We start from the raw sequence: 24,031 nt of genomic DNA, 5'->3' as shown, positions 1-24,031 counted from the left end.
AAAAAAAAAAAAAAAAACTCTTCCTCCATAGGATAAAGTATTGAAAACTTTTTCGGAGGAATACAACTGTTTATCTGGGTGCTCCCACTCAGAATACATAAGCTTTTTTTAAACCATAAATGGATAGGAAAAGCATGAACCGATTGGGGAGGCTTTAGTGAACCCAAACCAGAAGTGGGCTCATGGATTGACTGCACTGCTGGCAGTAAAAATGTTGAGCGGACCACTTCAGTGACAGTGACATCATCTCTTGCCCATTGTTCCTCAGCATGAGGGATCTCAGCAAATGGATGGGGACTTGTTACGCTTAAGTCCCACTCTGGGATGAGATTAAGCATCGATTTTTTTGCTCTAAACTAAAATGGTTGAAAAAAAATAAATAAATAAAACCTCCTTAGTAATATACACAGGGGCTGCAGTATTAAGAGCAGCTGCAACACTTGCCACTCCTGATGGCTCACTCTGACTAGCCGTATTACTCTGAGAGAAGGATGCAATCTTTACTGAGATAGATGGTTCTAGGCTTCGTGTGACTGTAGAAGTCTTTCTAGAGCTCCTTTTGAGGTATTTTTACCACCCTTCTGACCATAGCCCGATGCACAAAGCAGGGGTACTACCAGAAGGAATGCATTCACTTGCTTGAGCAATAGTCCAGCTTTGTTGCTGCTATTAATGCCCAGCCTGATGCAGCAGTCAATGTGTCAAAAGGAATGCCTGTCACCAAACCTTTAATATGCCACCTATGCTTTTGTGTCCCTCCGTAGCCTGCAACAGCAAAAATTGTGCTTTTTAAAACACTCCTTCCTGCACTGGGCATATGAGGATGTCAAATGCAGCGCTAAGTCCCAATCTTTTTTTTTTATTATTTAATTTTTTTTTTTTTTTTACTAAAAAAGAGCTCTTTCCACGTGAGCGCGGGCTCCGATCCTATGGGATCAACAGGGAGGGAAAAAGGAATGACAAGTGGGGGGTCTGGAAGCCGCTGAGCTGCGTGCCGTTCACACCATTTTTTAAAATTCCTTGCCCCGAGAAGAGGGGAAGAAAAAACAGCACAGGAGGGCATCTGGTGGGTTGAGGGAACCCCCCAGACTTACCGGAGCTCTTTCTGCTGGCTGGAGGAAGAGAAACCTGCTACTTCCTGGACAAAGCATGGGCTCTCTGAGAAGCTAGAGATGGTAAGTGCTCAATAAAGCCCCCAGTGGTGACACATAGGCATGACAACACTTACTAAATTTAAAGGAGACATTCATAAGAAAATCTGAAAATAATTTCTTAGAAAACTCCACTTAACTTTCCCACCGCAGGGTTTTCTGTGGTAAACCAACAGACCCAATCTTCACCCTTCACGGGTGGGTTCCGTTAAACCTTCAGGAGCTGGAGATCCTCCAGGAAACCCACAATCCTGGACCTGTAATAGCACCACTGCCAGTAAAAACTTTATGGCCTTAATACCAAAAAGTACTGGATCCCGGAGTCCAGCTCTCTAAACAGAAGCGTTACAGGCAAGACCTCATTTCTTTGGATATGAGGCCCAGGTACCATTCAATTTGGCCAAAGACACTTTAATGGATCCGGCTGCATAGCTAGCCCCAGCAAGGATTGCTCCAGTGGAGCTCCGCACAGCACATCTTCACTCATGACCAACACCTTAGACACTGGCAAAAAAAAAAAATGAGGAACTCCCAGTAGTGGGAGGGGTTATATAGGGAGTGGACTGTTTGTCTTAGCGCGTGCCAGTGTTCATCACCTGAAGGTGGCTTATAACCCACATAGTAACAACTATGACCGTGTCCCATGATGTACAATAAGAAAGTATGTTACTACACACCTACTAGAGCTGCACGATTCTGGCTAAAATGAGAATCACAATTTTTTTTGCTTAGAAGATAGATCACGATTCTGTCACAATTCTCACAGCGTAACATCTTTCACATTAAAAAAAAATAAAAAAATAAAAATAATTGGGCTAACTTTACTGTTTCACTTTTTTTTTATTGAAGTGTATTTTTTTCCCAAAAAAATTACGTCTGAAAGACCACTGTGCAAATACAGTGTGACATAAAACATTGCAGCAATTGCCATTTTATTCCCTAGGGTCTCTGCTAGCTATATATATATATATATATATATATATATATATATATATATATATATATATATATATATATATATATATATATATATATATATATATATATATAAAAAAGTATGTGGGTTCCAAGTAATTTTCTAGCAAAAATTTTGATTTTAAACTTAAAGAGGGATTCCACCAAAAAAAAAAAAAAATATTAAAAGCCAGCAGCTATAAATACTACAGCTGCTGACTTTTAATAAATGGACACTCACCTGTCCCGGGTTCCAGCGATGCCGGCAGCCGAGGCCGATCGATCGCTCGGCTCTCGGCTGCTGTAGTCACCATTCTAGGTGAGGGAATCAGGAAGTGAAACGAATCAGCTTCACTTCCCGGTTCCCTACTGCGCATGCGCGAGCCGCGCAATAGGAAATCTCCGCGCTGTCACTGGGACCCGTGTGTGTCCCAACAGACAGCGCGGCAGGGCAGGAAATGTCGTAGACTCCCACAGGAGTCTATGCCCGGAAGTGGGTGAAAATACCTGTCTTTGACAGGTATCTCCACCCCCCTCCCCCCTGAAAGGTGTCAATTGTGACACCGGAGGGGGGGAGGGATCCGACCAGCGGAGGTTCCACTTTAGGGTGGAATCCCGCTTTAAGAAATAAATGTCAGAAAAAGATCTAGAATTTAAGTGGTTAAACTTCCTGCATTTACGCTGAAAACTTGGCAGACTGCCTGGATTTTTTCTTCACACAGAAGTGTATCTCTTTGATCTAAGGAGGAAGAAATGCTCACAATGTTTCATAATAAAAACTTGGCAGACTGCCCGGATGTTTTCTTTTCACAGCTGAGTGAGCAGATAAGTCTCTTCCCTTTATTATATCAAAGAATCGGCAAACTCTGCAATAGAGATTGTCAGGAGGGGTTGAATCGAGATTTTTTTTTTAACTATTATTTGTGCAGCTCTAACACCTACCCAGATGTACACAAATATGAATGAAGTAACATCTATATCAATTATATACTCTGGTAGTGGGAAAATCTCCTTGTAAGAGATATCTGTGCAATTTAACTTGTGTCACACAAAAATACTACTAGAAAAAGCCATATCAGTATGGCAGCCAGGCAAACAGCATTTTCAGAAATAGGTTTCTCTCAGTACAGGTTTGCTCTTAAACTTGATCTTACAAGGTATATATAAAAATAGCAGAATATGAAGCCAATATAGAACAGTGTTTCTACCCCAGAGGGCTTTATTTCTAAAGCTGTTTATACCTAAACATACCCCGCCTACATCAGCGCTTTCAAGTAGCTGGTGCAGCCAGCTAATTCCGATTAGGAAGTCTGCAAAACAATGACAGGCTGGCACAGTCCATGGCTGTTCACGGTGGTGTAATGAGTAGCACTCATGTCTAGCAGTAAAAAGTTCAAATCCCAACCACGACACTACCTGCAGGACTAACTTGATACGCAATATGTCACATCCGGTACTTCCTGTTTTTCTGATGCGCTCCACGGATCGTACGCTCGGAGCGAGGAGAGCGTTGTTTCCGTGTTTTGTGTTCTTTTTGTGGATTGATTAGAGCACTGGAGCTCCATTTTTAACTTTAATAAACATAGTATTGCCGAGTTACGCTAGGAGGATCTCTCTTTTTTATGTTAAATACATGTGGATATATGGCTGGAGATTACGCTGCAGAGGGGAAACTAGAAGTTTTTTAGCACATTCCTTTCACCCGTGGATGGTTTGTTCTGGTGTTGTAAACGAGGGGATCATTCCGCCAGAGGGACACCTAGATCGGTAGTGTACTTCTACTATATGCTTGTAGCCCTGCAGGGATGAAGCGCTCTTGTGAGTGAAAGCACAAGAGGGGAGCACAGCCATCACACCCAACACTTTTTAACCTATAAACTCTCACCATCTTTGATAAAGCACTTGTCACCTTTTGAAATTTATTGATATATGGACATTTATTGATCTATGTATATGCATTTACATTTATTAATGTGATATGTTGTGTTAGTATATGTCACGTTTTATTGTCAGTTATTTAGCTGATATTTTCAATAGCACCAGTTTGTGTTTTTTTTGGTAGCACAAGTCACTTTACACTATTTTTGATGTTTATAATTCTTATGCAAGTATATGTCAGCACGTCACTACATATAGTATCATGACAGTTTTACAGCTGATATTTTCACCAGAACCAGTTGATGTGTTTTTATTAGCACTAGCTGGTTTGGTTTTCATTAGCACGTTACTTTATACAAATTTTTGGTGGTTACAACTTTTCTTTGGAATTATCAGTTAGCACATGTCGCTTTCCACAGAACTATAACCTTCTCCTCCTTTTTTGGGGTTTTATTAACCATTCAACACACTTACTATAAAGCAGGGTTCATTTACCCCCTGCTTTATATATACACATTGTTTCTACACACAACAGCGCCAACCCCCTTTTTTACCCTCTTACTACCTGCCTAGAGTTTGCATGTTCTCCCTACGCCTGCGTAGGTTTCCTCCAGGTACTCTGGTTTCCTCTTACACTCCAAACAATGGTGGTAGGTTAATTGGCTTCTGTCTAAATTTGCCCTAGTATATGAATGCGAGTTAGGGACCTTAGATTGTAAGCTCCTTGAGGGTAGGGACTGATGTGAATGTACAATGTATATGTAATTGTTCAAAGAGAAAACATTCATTTAGGGAAAGAGGAGCAACTCTGCATGCAGGTAGATTGTTTGTGCCGAGGGCCTCTCTTGTTCCCAACTGCAGGTGTTCCCTCTAGAGGTCGACCGATATATCGGCCGATATTTGCCGTTTTTTAAATAATCGGCATCGGCCGATTGTGATGATAAAAAGCCGATTTAGAACTACAGCGGGACTTTGAAATGACTTCTGTAATAGAAGTCAGTGTAAGTTGCCTGAGTCGTCATAGAAACATCTTTCCTCCTCTCTGGGCAGGCTGCCAAGAAAAGAACAGAAAGATCCAATGTTTACACTTATGAATGAAGTCATCTTTTCTGACACTTGTTGCTTATAAGTAAAAATCCTGTATTTTCTGCCAGAAAATCACTTAGACCCCCCAAAAATTATATATATTTTTTTAGCAGAGATCCTAGGGAATAAAATAGCGGTTGTTGCAATATTTTATGTCACACGGCATTTGCACAGAGGTCTTTCAAATGCATTTTTTGGGGAAAAAAATACACTATTTAAAAAATAAAAATAAAATAAAAACAGTAAGGTTAGCCCGTTTTTTTTTTTCGTCCAAAAGTTTTGACTACCTGTTTTTATTTAATATATAGTTTTTTTGTTTTTTTAATCTAAATCATACATACAAGTAAACTGATTGGAGGTTTGTTTTGTTTAATAAATGTTTAAACGTAAGAAATTTTCTGTATCACTTATGAAGACTGCTTTCACACTGGAGCGGGCAGGCGTTGATGGTAAAACACAAGTTTTAGCGGCTCTTTACCATCATTTTAGCGGTGCTATTTGGCTGCTAGTGGGGCACATATAACCCAGCTAACGGCCAAGGAAGAGGTTATATGCGCCCATGAAGCACTGCTGCCAAATCGCATTGCATGCGCTTCGGCAGTGGTGCCCATTCATATCAATGGGCAGGAGTGGTGGAGGAGCGGTATGCACCACTCCAAAACGTGCTGCTTGCAGGACTTTTTTTTTTTTAAGATCCTGCCAGCGCATCGCCTCAGTGTGAAAGCACTCTGTCTTTCACACAGACTGCAGGGGAGCCATTTTGCAGGCACTTTACAGGCGCTATTTTTAGCCCAAAAGCGCCTGAAAAACGCCCCAGTGGGAAAGGTGTGTTAGATCAAGGGGGATTAAAAAAAATAAAAAAAAAATAAAAAAGGAAAAAAATAAATAAATAAAATAAAATCGGCCTAACATATCGGCCCAAAAAAAATCGGCATCATATATCGGCTATCGGCCACCATGATTTCTAAATATCGGCATCGGTCAGAGAAAAACCCATATCGGTCGACCTCTAGTTCCCTCCATGTGCAATTACATGTAAACAGCTGCAGAACCTCTCAGCTGTCCACAGAAAAATGCAGATTTGGGTGTTGTACATCTAGTAATGACCATGTGAATAAGCCCTTAGGCCCCATTCACACACATCTCCACTCCAAATTGCCTGAAGACAGAAGCTTGAAGCTACAAAACGCTGGAGCGGGGAAAAAAAATAAAAATCAATTATTCTCTATGGAAATGGTTCACATCTCCACGCCAAAACGCCTGAAGCTCAAACAAGTTCTGGAACTTTTTTTTTTTTTTAAGCAGATTTGGGCATTTTTCTGCTTTTTACATTGGTGACCTTTTGACCTGTACAAAATCACGGAAAAAAAAAATGCACGACTTTCTGCATGAAAAATCTACGTTCAGGTGTGAACGGGGCCTTATAGTACAGTCTATATATTTGTATATTTACCAACAGCTATGTAGTTCAAAGGCCCATCAAAGCAATTCATTCAACTTTATCCAAAACAAAAAAATTAATAATAATAAAAATAAAAAAAAACACATTCAAAGCATAACTTCATAACAAAGACCAAGTATGACAGTACTGATTTTATAAAAAAGACTGGTGACAGAAATGCAGGTGCGGCCATTGCTGTCCGAAAAAGGTTAGCTGCTTGGCCAACTTCAATGTTCTGAATCAAAACAAGGAAGAATTAAAGCAGCGTCTGCTACACACACACACACACTAAAAGCCATGAGGCCCAAGGGTTAGTATGACAGCCAGTAAACTAGCATTTTCTGGAAATTAACTATGACAGTTAAGGTATTTGTCCCACGATAAAATTATAGTTTACAACCCTGCAGTGCACTTTTAGGCTAGGTTCACATTGCTGCGATGCGGGAACGCCGCGAATCCGCGGCGTTTTCCCGCATCGCATACCTCCCGCCGGCAGTTCACACTGCCCTATGCGGACGGCTGGGGGTGTCAATGTTATGTTAATGACACCCCCAGATCCGTCGGCATATCGCAGTGCGATCTGCCGACTCGCACAGGAATCGGATCGCATGGTGTGAACCCCCATGCGATCCGATTCCGTTGCGGACCCAAAAAAGGGTCCTGTGCGAGTTTGCTGCGGGACCGCTGCGAGTTCAGCCATACTATCTGTATGGCTGAACTCGCAGCGCTACGGAGATCGGATGTGATTTGCTGTGCGAATCACATCCGGTTCTCCCCCCGCAGCGGTGTGAACCCAGCCTTAAAAACAAAAAAATAACTGGTAGAATATTTGTTTTCTCCATAATTTAAATTAGGACAGCCTGAATTTAAAAATATATTGCCAATCGCAGCTTAAAACACAATTTATCTTGTGACTAATACACTACAGCATAAAACCCCTTATTTGCTGTACTCTTCTACAAATGCTTACCCGAGCCTAGGTTCACATTGGATCGATTTGACATGTCAAATCGGCATCAATGGCACCATCTGAATCAGTGCGATGCCGCACTGATTCCCAAAAGTCGCTTATGTACTACTTTTGGTGACTTCGAGGTGCGATTCCCATAGATATCTGTGCAGCAACCTGCACTGTCTTGGAAATCGCCTCCGAAGTTGGTAATGACATGCAAGAATGAAATCAGCTGATTTCCCACTGGCAGTATGAACCTGTGCTTAAGGCTTGGTTCACACCGCCACACAGAGCGGCTCACAGCATGGGTCCAGCGTGTCCCTGTTAACCGTTCCAATTTCAGTGCGAATTTTTGGCTTAAAATGGACCAAAAGATGCACAGGATTCCAGTGCAATTCACACCGGAGCCACTCCGGAGAGGTGTGAACTGACTCCATAGAGAGCCAGTCGCAATCCCCTGACATGCGAAGAAACCCGCATTAAATTTGTATTAGAGTGAACCCAGCCTAAAAGAGTTCTGCAGCAAAAAAAAAAAAAAATATCACACAATAGTAGCCAAGGTGAAAAAATAATCCTTTAATATGAACTCTCTGCCCAGATTAGAACATTTTTTATTATGGAAAATGACCCCAATAAACCAACTTTACTTTATGTACTCCTTGAGAGTTTAAATGTTATTTCATCTTTATTAAAAGGTGAACTAACACTCTACATGCGCCCCAAGCCCCTCTTTACTTACGACTTTGCTGAGCTGTCAAAGATCTCTTGCAGCCGCTCTTCTCTGTGCAGCACTTCCAGAACGAACCAGATCGATTCTGACTGGTCAGCGTCTGCACAGCGAATCCTTCTGGTCCCTCCAGAAAGTGCCACACAAAGCTGACAGATGAGCAGGGATTTCAAATCCCTGGACCACTGTATCGCCTGCGTGGGCTCTAAAAGCCCAGCATCACCAGAGGAAAGTGCAGTGGGAGCCAGCTGGGAATTTTACTGTAACCGGTGACTGTTGCTCGCAGCCTGCGGCTGAAGTTGTAAGTATGTTATAAAACTTAATAAAAAGTATTTTACAAAAAAAAAAGAAATCACTTTGAAAAACACCTTAGCCTTTCTGGTCATGGCCCTCTTGTGTAAGGGTAGAGGATTCATGTAGCACTTACTTCCTAGAGTCCATCTGCCCTTAGCTCAGGCATGCAGGCAGGAGGGCAAGCTTAGCTGAAAGAAACCCTGCATCTGTCTACGCAATGAGTGGTCTACCTCTGACTAAAAGAGGCATACATTACAAGGAGGAGACAGGCAAGCCCAAAATCTGACTTCACAGATGAAAAGTTTGCATAGATATAACTATGATAAAGATAATCGCAGAAACAATGGATGCAATAAATGTAAAAGAGAAAAGACACCTACATCCATCTATCTCTTCCTGAACATCATCCTGAAGCAGCGACAAATCTACAAGAAACATAACATAAGAATAATGGAAAACAATAATGCTTACCTAAACATTCATACTGCCAATACATTTTAAAAAACGCATCTAGGGTAAATGTCTAACTTGCAACTCAAAGCATACCCTTGTAGAGCTTAAAAGCGGAGTTCCACCCATTTAGAAGTCAGCAGCTACAAAAAGTGTAGCTGTGGACTTTTAATACTAAGACACTCACCTGTCCCACGGTCCAGCGATGTGGGTGCAGGAAGCCTCACTTCTCTCCCCCTCCTTCGGAGGCACGGGCATTCTAAAATGTGGGCGCCCGGCTGGCGCACACTGCGAATGGCTGGGCAATCTTCTGGGACCTGTGACGTGTCCCAGAAGATTGCAGGGAGAGGTGAACTTCCTTCCAGCACAGCGAAGCCCTGAAAGTGGGAGCTTGGTGCCCCTAAAAACAGGGTATCCGCTCCTCCCCCAAAAAAATGACATGCCAAATGTGGCATGATAGGGGGTCATCTGCACTTAAAGCACAAGTTCCATTTTTGTGTGGAACTCTGCTTTAACAGTAAATAATCCAAAAATGTTAAGATTGTTGTATGAAAGGTTTTTATAATAAAATTTACAGTGCAGTCAAGGAGTCCCAGTAGTTTTAAAATTTCGCAAAGCCTGGCCAAAAAATATCATTCTGAGCGATCTGGGCCAACCTGCATATTGGATGAGTGGTCTGTTGAGCATGCTGCTATCCGTAATGGAATGATCGCTCTTCCCTTGTTCACAAATCTGCACAAGCACAATGTACAACCAGTGGCTCTGAACTGCCCCTGCTATCAGTTCCAGACAGGGTGGGACGGGGGGTGCACTGTACATGTGTAGATTTGTGGATGGGGGAGCATGCTCATTCCTGCAATGATGAGGGACAGCGCAAGATTGCAGGCTGTAGGGATAGTGCGAGATCTATGCTGACCTGCATAGAGGCTAAAGGCCGATACAATCAGATGATCGGAAGTTAAATTTCGTCAAATGACCGATCAGCTGATTTTCTGATCGTTAGTATGCCAATTTTAACAAGAAAAAACTGGATGTGCAGGCTCCAAAATTTTTGTCTGATGTGACCACAACATCCGATTTTCTTTTCATTAGTACGGTTTTCAGAAAAAAAAAAAATAATAAATATGAAGAGAAAGACTAGGAATGCTCAGAAATCAAACACATACAAAACAATTCAACACATTACGTGACTTCTGATGTTGAATTTTGTCGTATGAAAATTTTCTGATGGCGTGTAACCTCTTCACTTTAGATTTGAGACTACCATGCAAAAAAAAAAACTGACGAAAATTCATCCAATAATCTGACAGTGTGTACAAGGATTTAACCACTTTGCAGGACAAAGACCAGAGCACTTTTTGCGATTCGGCACTGCACCACTTTAACCGACAATTTTGCGGTCGTGCGACATGGTTCCCAAACAAAATTGACGTCTTCCCCCCACAAATAGAGCTTTCTTTTGGTGGTGTTTGATCACCCGTGGTTTTTTTTTTGTGCTATAAACATAAAAAGCAACAATTTTGAAAAAAAAAATAATGCATAATTTTTTACATTTTGCTATAATAAATATATCCCAAAAATATATGAAAAAAATATATTTTTCCTCAGTTTAGGCCGATACCTATTCTTCTACATATTTTGGGGGGGGAGGGGAAATCGCAGTAAGCGATTGGTTTGGTGATTGGTTTGCGCAAAAGTTATAGCGTTTACAAAATAGGGGATAGTTTTATGCCATTTTTAATATTTTTTTTTTTTAAATGGCGGCGATCTGTGATTTTTATCGCGACTGCGACATTAGGGCAGACACTTTGGACGTTTTTGACACATTTTTGGGACCATTGTCATTTATACAGCAATCAGTGCTATACAAATGCACCGATTCTTGTGTAAATGACACTGGCAGTGAAGAGGTTAACCACTAGGTGGCAGTGTAGGGGTTAAGTGTGTCCTAGGGGTGTGTTTCTAACTGTGGGGGAGGCGTGGCTGTGTGTCACACAGAGCAGAGATCAGTGACACTGTCACTAGGCAGAACGGAGATGCTTGTTTACATTAGCATCTCCCCATTCATTCTTCCTTCCCGTGAAGCGATCGCGGGTATCCCGGCGGGGATCGAGTCTGTGGGGCCCGTGATGGAGGTTTCCGACAGGGGCGCGCACGCAATGGCACGCCAGGCAAATTTGAAGGGACGTACCTGTATGCCCATTTGCCTGTCCGTGCCATTCTGCCAACGTACATCGGCGTGCGCCGGTAGGCAAGTGGTTAAGCTGGCCATACACCTATAGATTATCTGCAGATTTTCTATGGTTAGATGGAAAAAGTGCAACAGATTTCTCCATGTATGCTAAACTGTGTGGATGGAGGAATCTCCCACTGGGCCAAGCTTCAGTATCTTGCTAGTTGGCCCCGCTGGCTCTCAACCTAAACAATACCTGCACCCAATCAGAGTGTTCAGGTGTTGTGAGAGCCAGCGGGGTCGACTAGCAAGATATGGAATCTTGGGCCAGTGGGAGATTCTTCCATCCACACAGTGCAGCGTAGATGGAGGAATCTGTTCCAATTTTTCCATCTGACCATAGGAAAACTGCAGATAATCTATAGGTGTATGGCCAGTCTTAGATGAGCAGGCACTCCCTTCCCCAAAATGTGCACATGCGCAGTGCACTCTCCCTCACCCAGTCACAGCAGAACAGCTAAAGGAGCTCAGAGCCACTGGTTGACGGAAAGCACACTGTGCATGTGCAGATTTGTGGACGAGGGAGAGCGCTCATTCCAGTGATGATGGGAGCACGTTCAACAGACCATCCATCTTATATGCGGGATGGCATAGAAAGCTCAGAATGCTACCTTTTGGCAAGGCTTTGTGGAAGCTGCACTTGACCTACAGGTATATTTAAAACAATCCACAATCGATTTAACTACTCGGGCCCCTTGACTGCACATGAAATTTTACTATTAGGCCTCATGTACACGGTTGCTCCTACACTTCCTTGTAGAAGCTTTTGGCGTGTTTATTTTATTTTTTTGCCAAAGCCCCTCAACTCAATAAAAGCCTGTGTGTCCATCCACACATAGGCTTTTACCAGAGATTAGGAGCAGCAGGGTACTGAGGCAGTCAAAGCTCCTTTCCTAAATGCAGAAGAAAAATCACATTCAGGAGGGAAGCGCTTGGGTGTAAAAACCAAACACTCCTAAATGCCAAGTGCGTTTAGCACTTCAGAGTTTATTCATCTGAATAGCCAAAATAAATTCAAAATTCTGAACAATTAAATAAATTCCCAAACGCAAATGCAGCTTAGAACTCTGCTAAACTGGTTTGAAAAAAAATGCAGCTCAGGTGAGTTTTTAAGGCTAATTTTCTCCTTCCAGGAGAAATCGCATTACAATAAACCAGTGTGCATGAAGCCTAAATATGAACTACTCCCTTAAAGAATGTGCACAGGAATGCTTTCATATATGATTGGCTCATCTTTACACTGCAAAAATCAAATTATCTTCTGATCAGCTCAGTGTATGTTTAGCCTCTTCCCTACATGGCATAATATCCAGATTGATAATACGTAAGGGAAATTAAACACATTTCATTTGTGCCAGGAGAGTTACATACTGGAATAGAAGGCCTGTTTCACATGGGCTTCAGCTTTTATAAGAGCATTGTGAACAGCAAGCTTTCACAAAGCATTTGCAGGGCTTTCAGCAAGCTTTGTTGAGGACCAATTCACAATAGGAACGCACTACACGTTCCTATGCGATACGGCTGCCCATTCATTTTAATGGGCTGCAAATCTAACCAGACTACACAAAAAGTACTGCATGCACAACTTTTGACAAACGTACTGCACCAAATCACATTGTACTATGGCACTATGCGATCTGGTGCTGGCAAATGCACTGCATCTGCAATCTACATTTGGGGTGTCTTCACCAATGTATTGACACCCACAGCAGATCGCAAAGGCAGTGCGTTCTTAACATAGTGCAGGAAACACACCTTTCCCACACTGCGTTCTGGTGTGAACCGGCTCAGGGGCTTCCCTCAGCTCCAGTATGTAAATGATAAATACAGATCGCTATGCCATCCTAAAGACATTACCTGGTGTGGCCTCCTGTGTTACCCCACAGACATCCCCCCACCCCCCGTACTATCCTACAGACGCTGCCTGCCACCCCCCCCCCCCCCCCGTACTATCCTGCAGACGCTGCCTGCCACCCCCCCCCCCGTACTATCCTACAGGCGCTGTCTTGTCTCCCCCCCTCCCGCCATACTATCCTACAGGCGCTGTCTCCCCCCCCTCCCCCCGTACTATCCTACAGGCGCTGTCTGTGTCTCCCCCCCCGTACTATCCTACAGGCGCTGTCTGTCTCCCCCCCCTCCCCCCGTACTATCCTACAGACACTGCCTGCCACCCCCCTGTACTATCCTACAGATGCTACCCATCCCCCCCCGTACTATCCTACAGGCGCTGTCTGTCTCCCCCTCTCCCCCCGTACTATCCTACAGGCGCTGTCTGTCTCCCCCCCTCCTATCCTACAGGCGCTGTCTCCACCCCTCCCATCCTACAGGCGCTGTCTGTCTCCTCCCCCTCCCCCCGTACTATCCTACAGGCGCTGTCTGTCGCCCCCCCCCCTGTACTGTCCTACACGCGCTGCCCGTCCCCTCCTCGTGCTGGCCTACAGACGCTGCCCGTCCCCTCCTCGTGCTGGCCTACAGACGCTGCCCGTCCCCCCCCCCCCTCGTACTGTCCTACAGACGCTGCCCGTCCCCCCCCCCCCCCCTCGTACTGTCCTACAGACGCTGCCCGTCCCCCCCCCCCCCCCTCGTACTGTCCTACAGACGCTGCCCGTCCCCCCCCCCTCGTACTGTCCTACAGACGCTGCCCGTCCCCCTCGTACTGTCCTACAGACGCTGCCCGTCCCCCTCGTACTGTCCTACAGACGCTGCCCGTCCCCCTCGTACTGTCCTACAGACGCTGCCCGTCCCCCCCCCCTCGTACTGTCCTACAGACGCTGCCCGTCCCCCCCCCCCCCCCCCTCGTACTGTCCTACAGACGCTGCCCGTCCCCCCCCCCCCCCTCGTACTGTCCTACAGACGCTGCCCGTCCCCCCCCCCCTCGTACTGTCCTACAGACGCTGCCCGTCCCCCCCCCCCCCCCTCGTACTGTCCTACAGACGCTGCCCGCCCCCCCCCCCCCCCCCCTCGCACTGTCCTACAGACGCTGCCCGTCCCCCCTCGTACTGTCCTACAGACGCTGCCCGTCCCCCCTCGTACTGTCCTACAGACGCTGCCCGTCCCCCCTCGTACTGTCCTACAGACGCTGCCCGTCCCCCCTCGTACTGTCCTACAGACGCTGCCCGTCACCCCTCGTACTGTCCTACAGACGCTGCCCGTCACCCCTCGTACTGTCCTACAGACGCTGCCCGTCACCCCTCGTACTGTCCTACAGACGCTGCCCGTCCCCCCTCGTACTGTCCTACAGACGCTGCCCGTCCCCCCTCGTACTGTCCTACAGACGCTGCCCGTCCCCCCTCGTACTGTCCTACAGACGCTGCCCGTCCCCCCTCGTACTGTCCTACAGACGCTGCCCGTCCCCCCTCGTACTGTCCTACAGACGCTGCCCGTTCCCCCTCGTACTGTCCTACAGACGCTGCCCCCCCCCCTCGTACTGTCCTACAGACGCTGCCCCCCCCCCCTCGCACTGTCCTACAGACGCTGCCCGTCCCCCCCCCCTCGCACTGTCCTACAGACGCTGCCCGTCCCCCCCCCCGCACTGTCCTACAGACGCTGCCCGTCCCCCCCCCCTCGCACTGTCCTACAGACGCTGCCCGTCCCCCCCCCCTCGCACTGTCCTACAGACGCTGCCCGTCCCCCCCCCCTCGCACTGTCCTACAGACGCTGCCCGTCCCCCCCCCCCTCGCACTGTCCTACAGACGCTGCCCGTCCCCCCCCCCTCGCACTGTCCTACAGACGCTGCCCGTCCCCCCCCCCCTCGCACTGTCCTACAGACGCTGCCCGTCCCCCCCCCCCCCCCCGCACTGTCCTACAGACGCTGCCCCCCCCCCCCGCACTGTCCTACAGACGCTGCCCGTCCCCCTCCTCGCACTGTCCTACAGACGCTGCCCGTCCCCCTCCTCGCACTGTCCTACAGACGCTGCCCGTCCCCCTCCTCGCACTGTCCTACAGACGCTGCCCGTCCCCCTCCTCGCACTGTCCTACAGACGCTGCCCGTCCCCCTCCTCGCACTGTCCTACAGACGCTGCCCGTCCCCCTCCTCGCACTGTCCTACAGACGCTGCCCGTCCCCCTCCTCGCACTGTCCTACAGACGCTGCCCGTCCCCCTCCTCGCACTGTCCTACAGACGCTGCCCGTCCCCCTCCTCGCACTGTCCTACAGACGCTGCCCGTCCCCCCCTCGTACTGTCCTACAGACGCTGCCCGTCCCCCCCTCGTACTGTCCTACAGACGCTGCCCGTCCCCCCCTCGTACTGTCCTACAGACGCTGCCCGTCCCCCCCTCGTACTGTCCTACAGACGCTGCCCGTCCCCCCCTCGTACTGTCCTACAGACGCTGCCCGTCCCCCCCTCGTACTGTCCTACAGACGCTGCCCGTCCCCCCCTCGTACTGTCCTACAGACGCTGCCCGTCCCCCCCTCGTACTGTCCTACAGACGCTGCCCGTCCCCCCCTCGTACTGTCCTACAGACGCTGCCCGTCCCCCCCTCGTACTGTCCTACAGACGCTGCCCGTCCCCCCCTCGTACTGTCCTACAGACGCTGCCCGTCCCCCCCTCGTACTGTCCTACAGACGCTGCCCGTCCCCCTCCTCGCACTGTCCTTCAGACGCTGCCCGTCCCCCCCTCGTACTGTCCTACAGACGCTGCCCGTCCCCCTCCTCGCACTGTCCTTCAGACGCTGCCCGTCCCCCTCCTCGCACTGTCCTTAAGACGCTGCCCGTCCCCCTCCTCGCACTGTCCTACAGACGCTGCCCGTCCCCCTCCTCGCACTGTCCTACAGACGCTGCCCGTCCCCCCCCCTCGCACTGTCCTACAGACGCTGCCCGTCCCCCTCCTCGTACTGTCCTACAGACGCTGCCCGTCCCCCTCCTCGTACTGTCCTACAGACGCTGCCCGTCCCCCTCCTCGTACTATCCTATGGACAGTCCTCAGACATTGCAGGGAGTGTCTAGTGGCCCCCTCCACATAACTACTCAGTGAAGACAGTAGAGAGAAGTGCAGCCAAAAAAAGTGACAGGCCGGTTTGCTGGGACTAATATCACAGCCCTGTGTATGAGTCCATAGACAAGTCCCAGCACACACACCAGTCACTGGCCTCTTTCTCCCGCCCCGGCCCAGTCACAACGCTGCCATGGCACATGACACTCTCTATGACACGCACACGGCGCCGTTCCTCTCACCCGCCATCTTGTGTCCCAGGCCGCGCCGCTACATGGAGTCTGCAGCCCGCACAGTCTCCGCCCAGCTCCCGGGGGTGTGTATGAGGTGCGGTCACCGAGGGGAGGGTGGACGTCCCCAATGCGCCTCCGTGCTTTCCTCCAATTCACAAGTTACAGTCTCGGAGCACTGAACATCCGAGATCGGAGTGGTTAGGGGGAGGAGATGACATCACAGTCATGTGACCGCACCATGTGACCTCCGAGGGAGAGCTGGGACATGAGTGGAAGGACTCTACTCCCGGGAAATCAGTATGTGTGGAGGCCGAAGGGGGGTGTATGGGTTATAGTGTGTTAGGGGATTGGGAACACCCCTCTGATCGGGGAATGTGGGGTGTACAGTGTCAGTTATAACTGCTCACACCCCTCTGATTAACCACTTGCTTACTGGGCACTTAAACCCCCCTCAGTCCCAGACCAATTTTCAGCTTTCAGCGCTGATGCACTTTGAGTGACAATTACGCGGTCATACAACACTGTACCCAAATGAAATTTTTATCATTTTTTTCCCACAAATAGAGCTTTCTTTTGGTGGTATTTAGTTACAGCTCGGAGTTTTATTTTTTGCTAAACAAACAAAAAAAGATGCAAAAAAAAAAAAAATCATGTTTTAATAGTTTGTTATAAAATTTTGCAAACGGGTCATTTTTCTCCTTCATTGAAGTGCGCTGATTAGGCGGCACTGATAGGCTGCATTGGTGGGCACTGATGGGCTGCATTGGTGGGCACTGATGGGCTGCATTGGTGGGCACTGATAGGCTGCACCGGTGGGCACTGATAGGCATAGTTAAGGCGGCACTAATAGGCACAGATAAGGCGGCACCGATGGGCACAGATAAGGCGGCACTGATGGGCACAGATAAGGCGGCACTGATGGGCACAGATAAGGTGGCACGGATGGGCACTGATAGGTACCACAGATTGATGGGCACTGATAGGTGGCACTGCTGGGCACAGATGGGCGGCACTGGGGTGCAGCACCTTTGAGGCAGATTGGGTGGCACTGTGGGTGGCACTATGGGCACTGACGGGGGGCACTTACTTTTGCTTTTATTTTATTTCAGGATGGCACTGCGGGAGGCAGGTGGGCACAGGCAGGTGGTCCCTTGTATTGATGGCCGTGATCGGGACTGATGTCCCGATCACGGCCGCCGGCGATCGGCTTTTTTTTTCTCTCCTCGCGCTGTCAGCGCGAGGAGGAATAATAGCCGATTACCGTCTCCGTTCTATCACATGATCAGCTGTCATTGGCTGACAGCTGATCACGTGATAAGGGGTCGGGATCGACCCCTTACACGGATCGGTGATCAGGCGAGTCTCACGGATTCTCGCCGATCACAGAGCGCGCCGCGCGCGCCCCTCAGGGGGCGCGCAGGCCGCTCGTAACCGGGACCACGTCAATAGACGTAGTCCCGGAAATGTAGGTCCGCGCTAATGCCGTCATTTGGCAATAGCGCGGATCTGTAGTGGTTAAGGAATGTGGGGTGCAGAGTGTATAGTGTCAGTTATAACTGCTCACATCCCTCTGATTAGGGAACGTGGGGTGCTGGGTGTATAGTGTCAGTTATAACTGCTCACGCCCCTCTAAGGCTGCTTTCACACTGGGGCGGTGCAAACGTCGGCGGTAAAGCACCGCTATTTTTAGTGGCGCTTTACCGTCGTTTTAGCGGCGGTCTGCCGGCGCTAGCGGGGTGGTTTTAACCCCCGCTAGCAGCCAAAAAAGGGTTAAACCCGCAAAGCGCCGCTGCAGCGGCGGTATTGCCGCGCTGTCCCATTGATTTCAATGGGTAGGAGCGGTGAATACACCGCTCCAAAGATGCGGCTAGCAGGACTTTTTTCACTGTCCTGCCAGCGCACCACCCCAGTGTGAAAGCCCTCCGGCTTTCACACTGGAGTGAAAGGGGCCGGTTTTTTTCAGGCGCTATTTTTAGCGCTGTAACGCCTGAATACCGCCCCAGTGTGAAAGCAGCCCAAAACGGGGAATGTGGGGTGTATAGTGTCAGTTATAACTGCTCTCGCCCCTCTGATTAAGGAATGTGGGGTACAGGGTGTATAGTGTCAGTTATAACTGCTCACATCCCTCTGATTAGGGAACGTGGGGTGCTGGGTGTATAGTGTCAGTTATAACTGCTCACGCCCCTCTGATTAGGGAATGTGGGGTGCAGGGTGTATAGTGTCAGTTATATCTGCTCATGCCCCTTTGATCAGGGAATGTGGGGTGCAGGGTGTATAGTGTCAGTTATAACTGCTCACACCCCTCTGATCAGGGAATGTGGGGTGCAGGGTGTATACCGTTGGTTATAACTGCTCACACCCCTCTGATCGGCTTTTGTCTCAAAAGTGATCATGTGGTCCCCATGAAGAACAGGGATTGCGGTTTTATTTAAACCTTTTCGGGGTGCCAAAACCAAATCGAGATGTCAAACTCATTCTAGGTCTAAATCAATTCCAGAAAATCTGGTTTTTTTTTCGCATGGAATCAATCCAAGCAGTTGTCCATCCTATAAGGAGAAGAACTTCTGGCATCAATCGACATCAAGGATGCATACCTCCATGTGCCTATTTTCCCCGCTCACTATAAATATCTAAGTTTTGAGGTAGAAAGCTACATTTTAAATTGTAGCCTTACCTTTCGGTCTAGCTCTGCACCCCGGGTGTTTACAAAAATACTGGCTCCTCTTAGGGCCAGATTAAGGGCTCAAGGTATAACAATTATAGAATTCCTAGACGACCTGCTCTTGATAGACCGGTCGGTAGCCTGCTTAGACCAAAATATGGTCGCCACAACTACCTGGAATACCTAGGTTGGATCCTCAACCTAGAGAGCTCTTTTTTAAAACCATTAAGAAGAGTAGAGTACTTGGGTCTGATCGTAGATACAGCCCAGAAAGGGGTGTTTTTACCCCAAGAAAAGATCAGCTCCATAAAGGAGCTCAGTTTCATTAGGTCCAAGCTGTAGATCTCCCAATGCATCTGTCTCCTAAGGTGTGCCAGAGCCTCGGTTGGTGGTGGATATGCAAGAATCTGCAGCAGGGGAAATCCTTCATACCAGTTACCTGGAAAGTGGTAACAGGTTCCAGTCTTTCAGGTTGGGGAGCAGTCTTGGAAGAAACGACTGTCCAAGGGAAATGGTCCAGAATGAAGGACCCTCCCCATCAACATTCTAGAGATTTGGGCAGCGCGCTTAGCCCTGAGGGCCTGGGCATTCAGGTTGCGGAATTGTTCTGTCAGGATCCAATCCGACAATGACACAGGCCACAGCTTGGGTAAATCACCTAGTGGGGCACCAGAAGTCATGCAGCCCAGGTAGAGGTGAACCATATCCTAGCCTGGGCAGAAAAGAACATGTCCTGCATATCGGCAATCTTCATTCCAGGGATAGAGTACTGGCAGGCCGACTTCTTCGGTCGCCAGCAGTTGTTCTTGGGGGAATGGTCCCTTCACCTCAACATCTTCCTAGCTGTATGTCAAAGATGGGGGGGTCCCAGATGTAGCTCTGTTTGTGTCCAGGTTCAACAACAAAGTCGACAACTTTGTGTCAAGAAACAAGGGATCTGCTTGCATGCGGAACAGATGCCTTAGTGACCATATGATCAGTTTTAACTGATTTATGCATTTCCTCCTATTCTGATGCTACCTCGACTTCTTCGCAGGATCAAGCAGGAAAATAAGTCAGTGGTTTTTGTGGCCCAGTAGATCTTGGTATGCAGAGATCATAAGGATGACTTAGGGAACCCATGGACCCTACCACCACGTCCAGACCTGCTCTTGCAGGGTCCAGTATTCCATCCTACCTTACAAAGATTTCAATTCTAATGGTTTGGCTATTGAAACCCACATTCTGAAGATTCATGGCCTTTCGGGGTCAATGATATCTACCTTGTTTAATGCAAGGAGGCTAGCTTCCAGAGTCATATAGAGTCTGGAGGGCATATGTTTCCTGGTGTGAGTCCAGGGGTTGGCATCCTAGAAAGTATGTCAAAGGTAGAATCCTTGCCTTTCTGCAAGTAGGATAAGAGATGAAGCTGGTACTATCAAAGGCTGGGTGTCAACCTTATTGGTATTGTTCCAACAACCACTTGCTTCTCTTTTCCCTGGTCCGTAGTTTTATTAAGGTGGTAATGTGGCTTAATCCACCAGTTAAGTCCCCCTTGAAACCTTGGGACTTGAATTTGTTTTTTATCGGTATTACAAAAACAGATTTTTGAGCTGATAAGACATACTCCCTTGATCCTTTTGACAAGGAAGATAGTTTTTCTTGTTGCCATATCTGCAAGAAGGGTATCAGAGTTGGCTGCTCTTTCTTGTAAAAGAGCCACACTAGATTATTCACAAGGATAGGATGGTATTGCGTCCTCATCCTAGCTTTCTGCCGAAGGTTCTGTCAGGTTTAATCTAATACAGGATATTGTTCTACCTTAATTTTTTTTCCCAAACATATTCTACGGAAGAAAAGTCACTACATTCTCTGATATAGTGAGAGCAGTCAAAGTCTTTTGAAGGCGACTTTTCAGATTCGAAAAACTGATGTTTTGTTTGTGTTGCCTGAAGGTCCTAGAAAAGGACAGGCAGCGTCGAACTCCTCTTCTATTGCTAAGTGGATTTGTCAAAAAATTATTCAGGATTTTGGTTTGAAGAGGAAGGTTCCATCTTTTTTCAGATCACAGCGCACTCCTCCAGGGCTGTTAGTGCTGCATGGGCAGTGCATTACCAAGCCTCCATGTCTCAAACCTGCAGGGCCACAACTTGGTCTTCAGTCCATACATTCACTAGATTCTTTCAGGTGGATGTAAAAAGGCATGAGGATATCGCCTTTGGGAGCAGTGTGCTGCAGGCAGCAATATAGGTCCTCAAGTCTGATGGCACCCTACTTTTGTTTGTGTCTCCCTCCCCCAGATAGCATTGCTCTGGGACATCCCACATAGTAACTACAATGGCTCTGTGTCCCGTGATGTACGATAAAGAAAATAGGATTTTTATAACGGTTTTACCTGTAAAATCAATTTTTTTCTTGGAGTACATCACGGGACACAGAGGTCCCTTCCCTTCTTTTGATACACGTGTATTGCTTTGCTATGCTAGGGGTTATATAGAGAGTGAACTTCCTGTCTTAGGGTGTGCCAGTTTCCAACACCTAAAGGTGGCCTATATAACCCACATAGTAGCTACTATGGCTCTGTGTCCCGTGATGTACTCCACTATAGTTATCTACCAGTGGTGACAATGTTGTGAAAAACTTGGCAGACTGCCCATTTTTTTTATTTATTTTTTGACAGCTTAGTGAGCAGAGAACTCTTTACACTTGCTACATGAATGAAGCTGCATAGAGATCGTGAGGGGGTTGAATTGAGAGCACAATTTTTTTTTAACGATTAACCGTGCAGCTCTATTTTAGGTGTATATTGACTCCTATTTAACATGAGTTTCTGATTGCCTAATTCTGAACACAGTTACATCCCCAGTTATAAAAGGGTATGCACACTTATAAAACCACACTATTTATCCCCCCCCCCCGCCCCAAAAATGTCATCAAATATGTCAATATGATTACTCATACTTAAACATATAAAGAGAAATTATAAATATGGCTTATAGACGTAGTCTATAAGATGATAAATAATCTAAACATAGATTTAGTGTAAATGATCCTATTGCGGATATAAAGTGAATCAATAATAGTGCAATTAATCATAAATGATAATAAACATAAAGAAGTGAACAAGTGCTTATAAGTAGCAATTAGAACAGTGCTCTTATATGTGCAAAAGTTCTTATACAGGGTGAGTCCTTATAAAGAGTTAAGTCCTTATAGAGGGTGAAGTCCTTAAACGATAAATGAATAAATAAATTCTTGTGATCATCCAGCAATACTGGGAAGTGCACTCAGTAAAATGGTGATATTTTATTGGCATCAACGCCTACCGGAAATCACAGACTTGGGAAGGTATACGCCTCGCAAGTCATGATAGGCTTAATGGTAAAGGACTGACGGTTCTCTGCTCCACAGACTGTCTCCAAAACTTCACTTCATATGATGTTAGCACATATATGGAGGTAGGGCAACGAGTAAGGGATGGACGTCAATACTCCACACGTTCAAGTGCATTCATATATAACAGACCATGGTGGAAACAAAAAGAACTCGCATAGTGTATTACCGTTTGGAAGAATGTTTTAATGAATAAAAGTGGGTTAAAAACACTCACATTTCAGAAGAAAGGTTCAGGCTTGTATTAAAATATGTAGTAGCATAGTGCTGTTGCTGTGGTCCATCCGACGCATTTTGTCCTCTAAGACGTCATCTGGGGTATGGACCACTAGCACCAGCAGCACGTTTAACTAAAGAATGTGACCCCCAAACTGAATTGAAGGTGCGCGGACCGGAAGTTGACGTCACTTCCGGTCCGGTGATGTTTGTAAAAAATCTATGTCTATTTGGTGAATTAAAAAATTAATGCATGTCCGGTAATAATTATATTAAAAAGTAGAAAGGCAAACTGCGGTTACTAATTTTGAGCTCTAAAACAAATGGGCGTTCGGGCATCCATACTAATCAGAAGCTGAAAGCGCCTGGCAGAAAAAAACAACGTCATGACGTCACTATCGCTTCGTCCATGCGTCAGCCTGGTAAACGCCAAGCCTCGCTATGGATCAGAAGCGAACAGTCGTATCAGGGCAACGTAATGCATGTCAGGTAATAATTATATTAAAAAGTAGAAAGGCAAACTGTTGTTTACTAATTTTGAGCTCTAAAACAAATGGGCGTTCGGGCATCCATACTAATCAGAAGCTGAAAGCGCCTGGCAGAAAAAAACAACGCCACCACCTCTCCGTCCATGCGTCAGCCTGTAAAACTCCAAGCCTCGCTATGGAACAGGAGAAGACGGCCGTACCAAGGCAGCGCAACGTACCAGTGTCCCCACCATTCACCCCCAGCGCAGCCCTGGCAAAAAAAAAAAACAACAAAAACGAAGCTTCGCTGTGAACTAGAGGCGGGCTGTCATATGGAATGGGTCCCAGGAATCTCTGGAGAGCTTTTTCATATCCCTCAACGATAATGATAGAGGGATTGCCTTGTCCTACGAATCAATTTACAGTAAATTACATTTTCTGGACTTGGAAATCCAACTGATAGAACGCTGTTTCAAATTCAGCACATATTTCAAACCGACGGACCCCATTTATACCCATTGACAGTTGTCCCCATAAAACTTGGTTGCGATCCATTCCAAAAAGTCAATTTCTGCATTTACGCAGAAATTGTACTGACATTGACACCTTCAAAACACAAGCCAATACCTTAAGAGATCGGTTTGAAAAAAAAGGATATAATATGCAAGAGGTCGACAAGGACCTCATAAGTGCTTTGGAAACAGATCCTCTCTTTTGGCGGATAAACCCCGTCTGACCTCAAATGAAACATTTAAGTGGTCCTTTCTAACTGCATATTCTGTACAGCATAAGCAGATAAAATCCATTTTTGAAAAGCAATGGGACATTCTAAAAAATGATAAAGTTCTGGGCTCCCTCATACCAGATAAGGCTAAGGTGAGCTATAAAGGGGCTCCTTCTCTTAAAAGTCAAATTGCCCCTACAATTATCAATCCACCAATAAAACCTTCCTTTTTTACTTCAATGTTAGTGGCAGACGCATGAC

The 24,031-nt window shown here is 46.8% G+C and overlaps 1 protein-coding gene across 4 annotated transcripts in view; it reads right to left on the bottom strand.

Annotated features, from left to right (window-relative positions):
* PPP4R1 (protein phosphatase 4 regulatory subunit 1) overlaps positions 1–16,560 on the bottom strand; it is a 159,366-nt gene extending 142,806 nt beyond the window's left edge. For 3 of the 4 annotated variants that reach the window (XM_077492449.1, XM_077492450.1, XM_077492451.1), the window contains exons 1-2: positions 16,339–16,560; positions 8,864–8,908 (exon numbers count right to left, since the gene is read on the bottom strand). In XM_077492449.1, coding sequence (XP_077348575.1) covers positions 8,864–8,908; positions 16,339–16,345 — 52 coding nt within the window. In that variant the 5' untranslated portion in view covers positions 16,346–16,560. The remainder of the gene's footprint in view (positions 1–8,863; positions 8,909–16,338) is intronic. The other variant, XM_077492452.1, reaches the window with a different exon arrangement.
* Between the last annotated feature and the right edge of the window lie 7,471 nt (positions 16,561–24,031).

This window comes from Lithobates pipiens, unplaced genomic scaffold, assembly GCF_037356315.1.
Source record: "Lithobates pipiens isolate NorthernLeopardFrog02 unplaced genomic scaffold, aLitPip1_a1.2 Scaffold_19, whole genome shotgun sequence".
Taxonomy (NCBI): Eukaryota; Metazoa; Chordata; class Amphibia; order Anura; family Ranidae; genus Lithobates; species Lithobates pipiens.
Note: the sequence above shows the minus strand (reverse complement) of the source record. Positions and strands in the feature narration are given on the sequence as shown.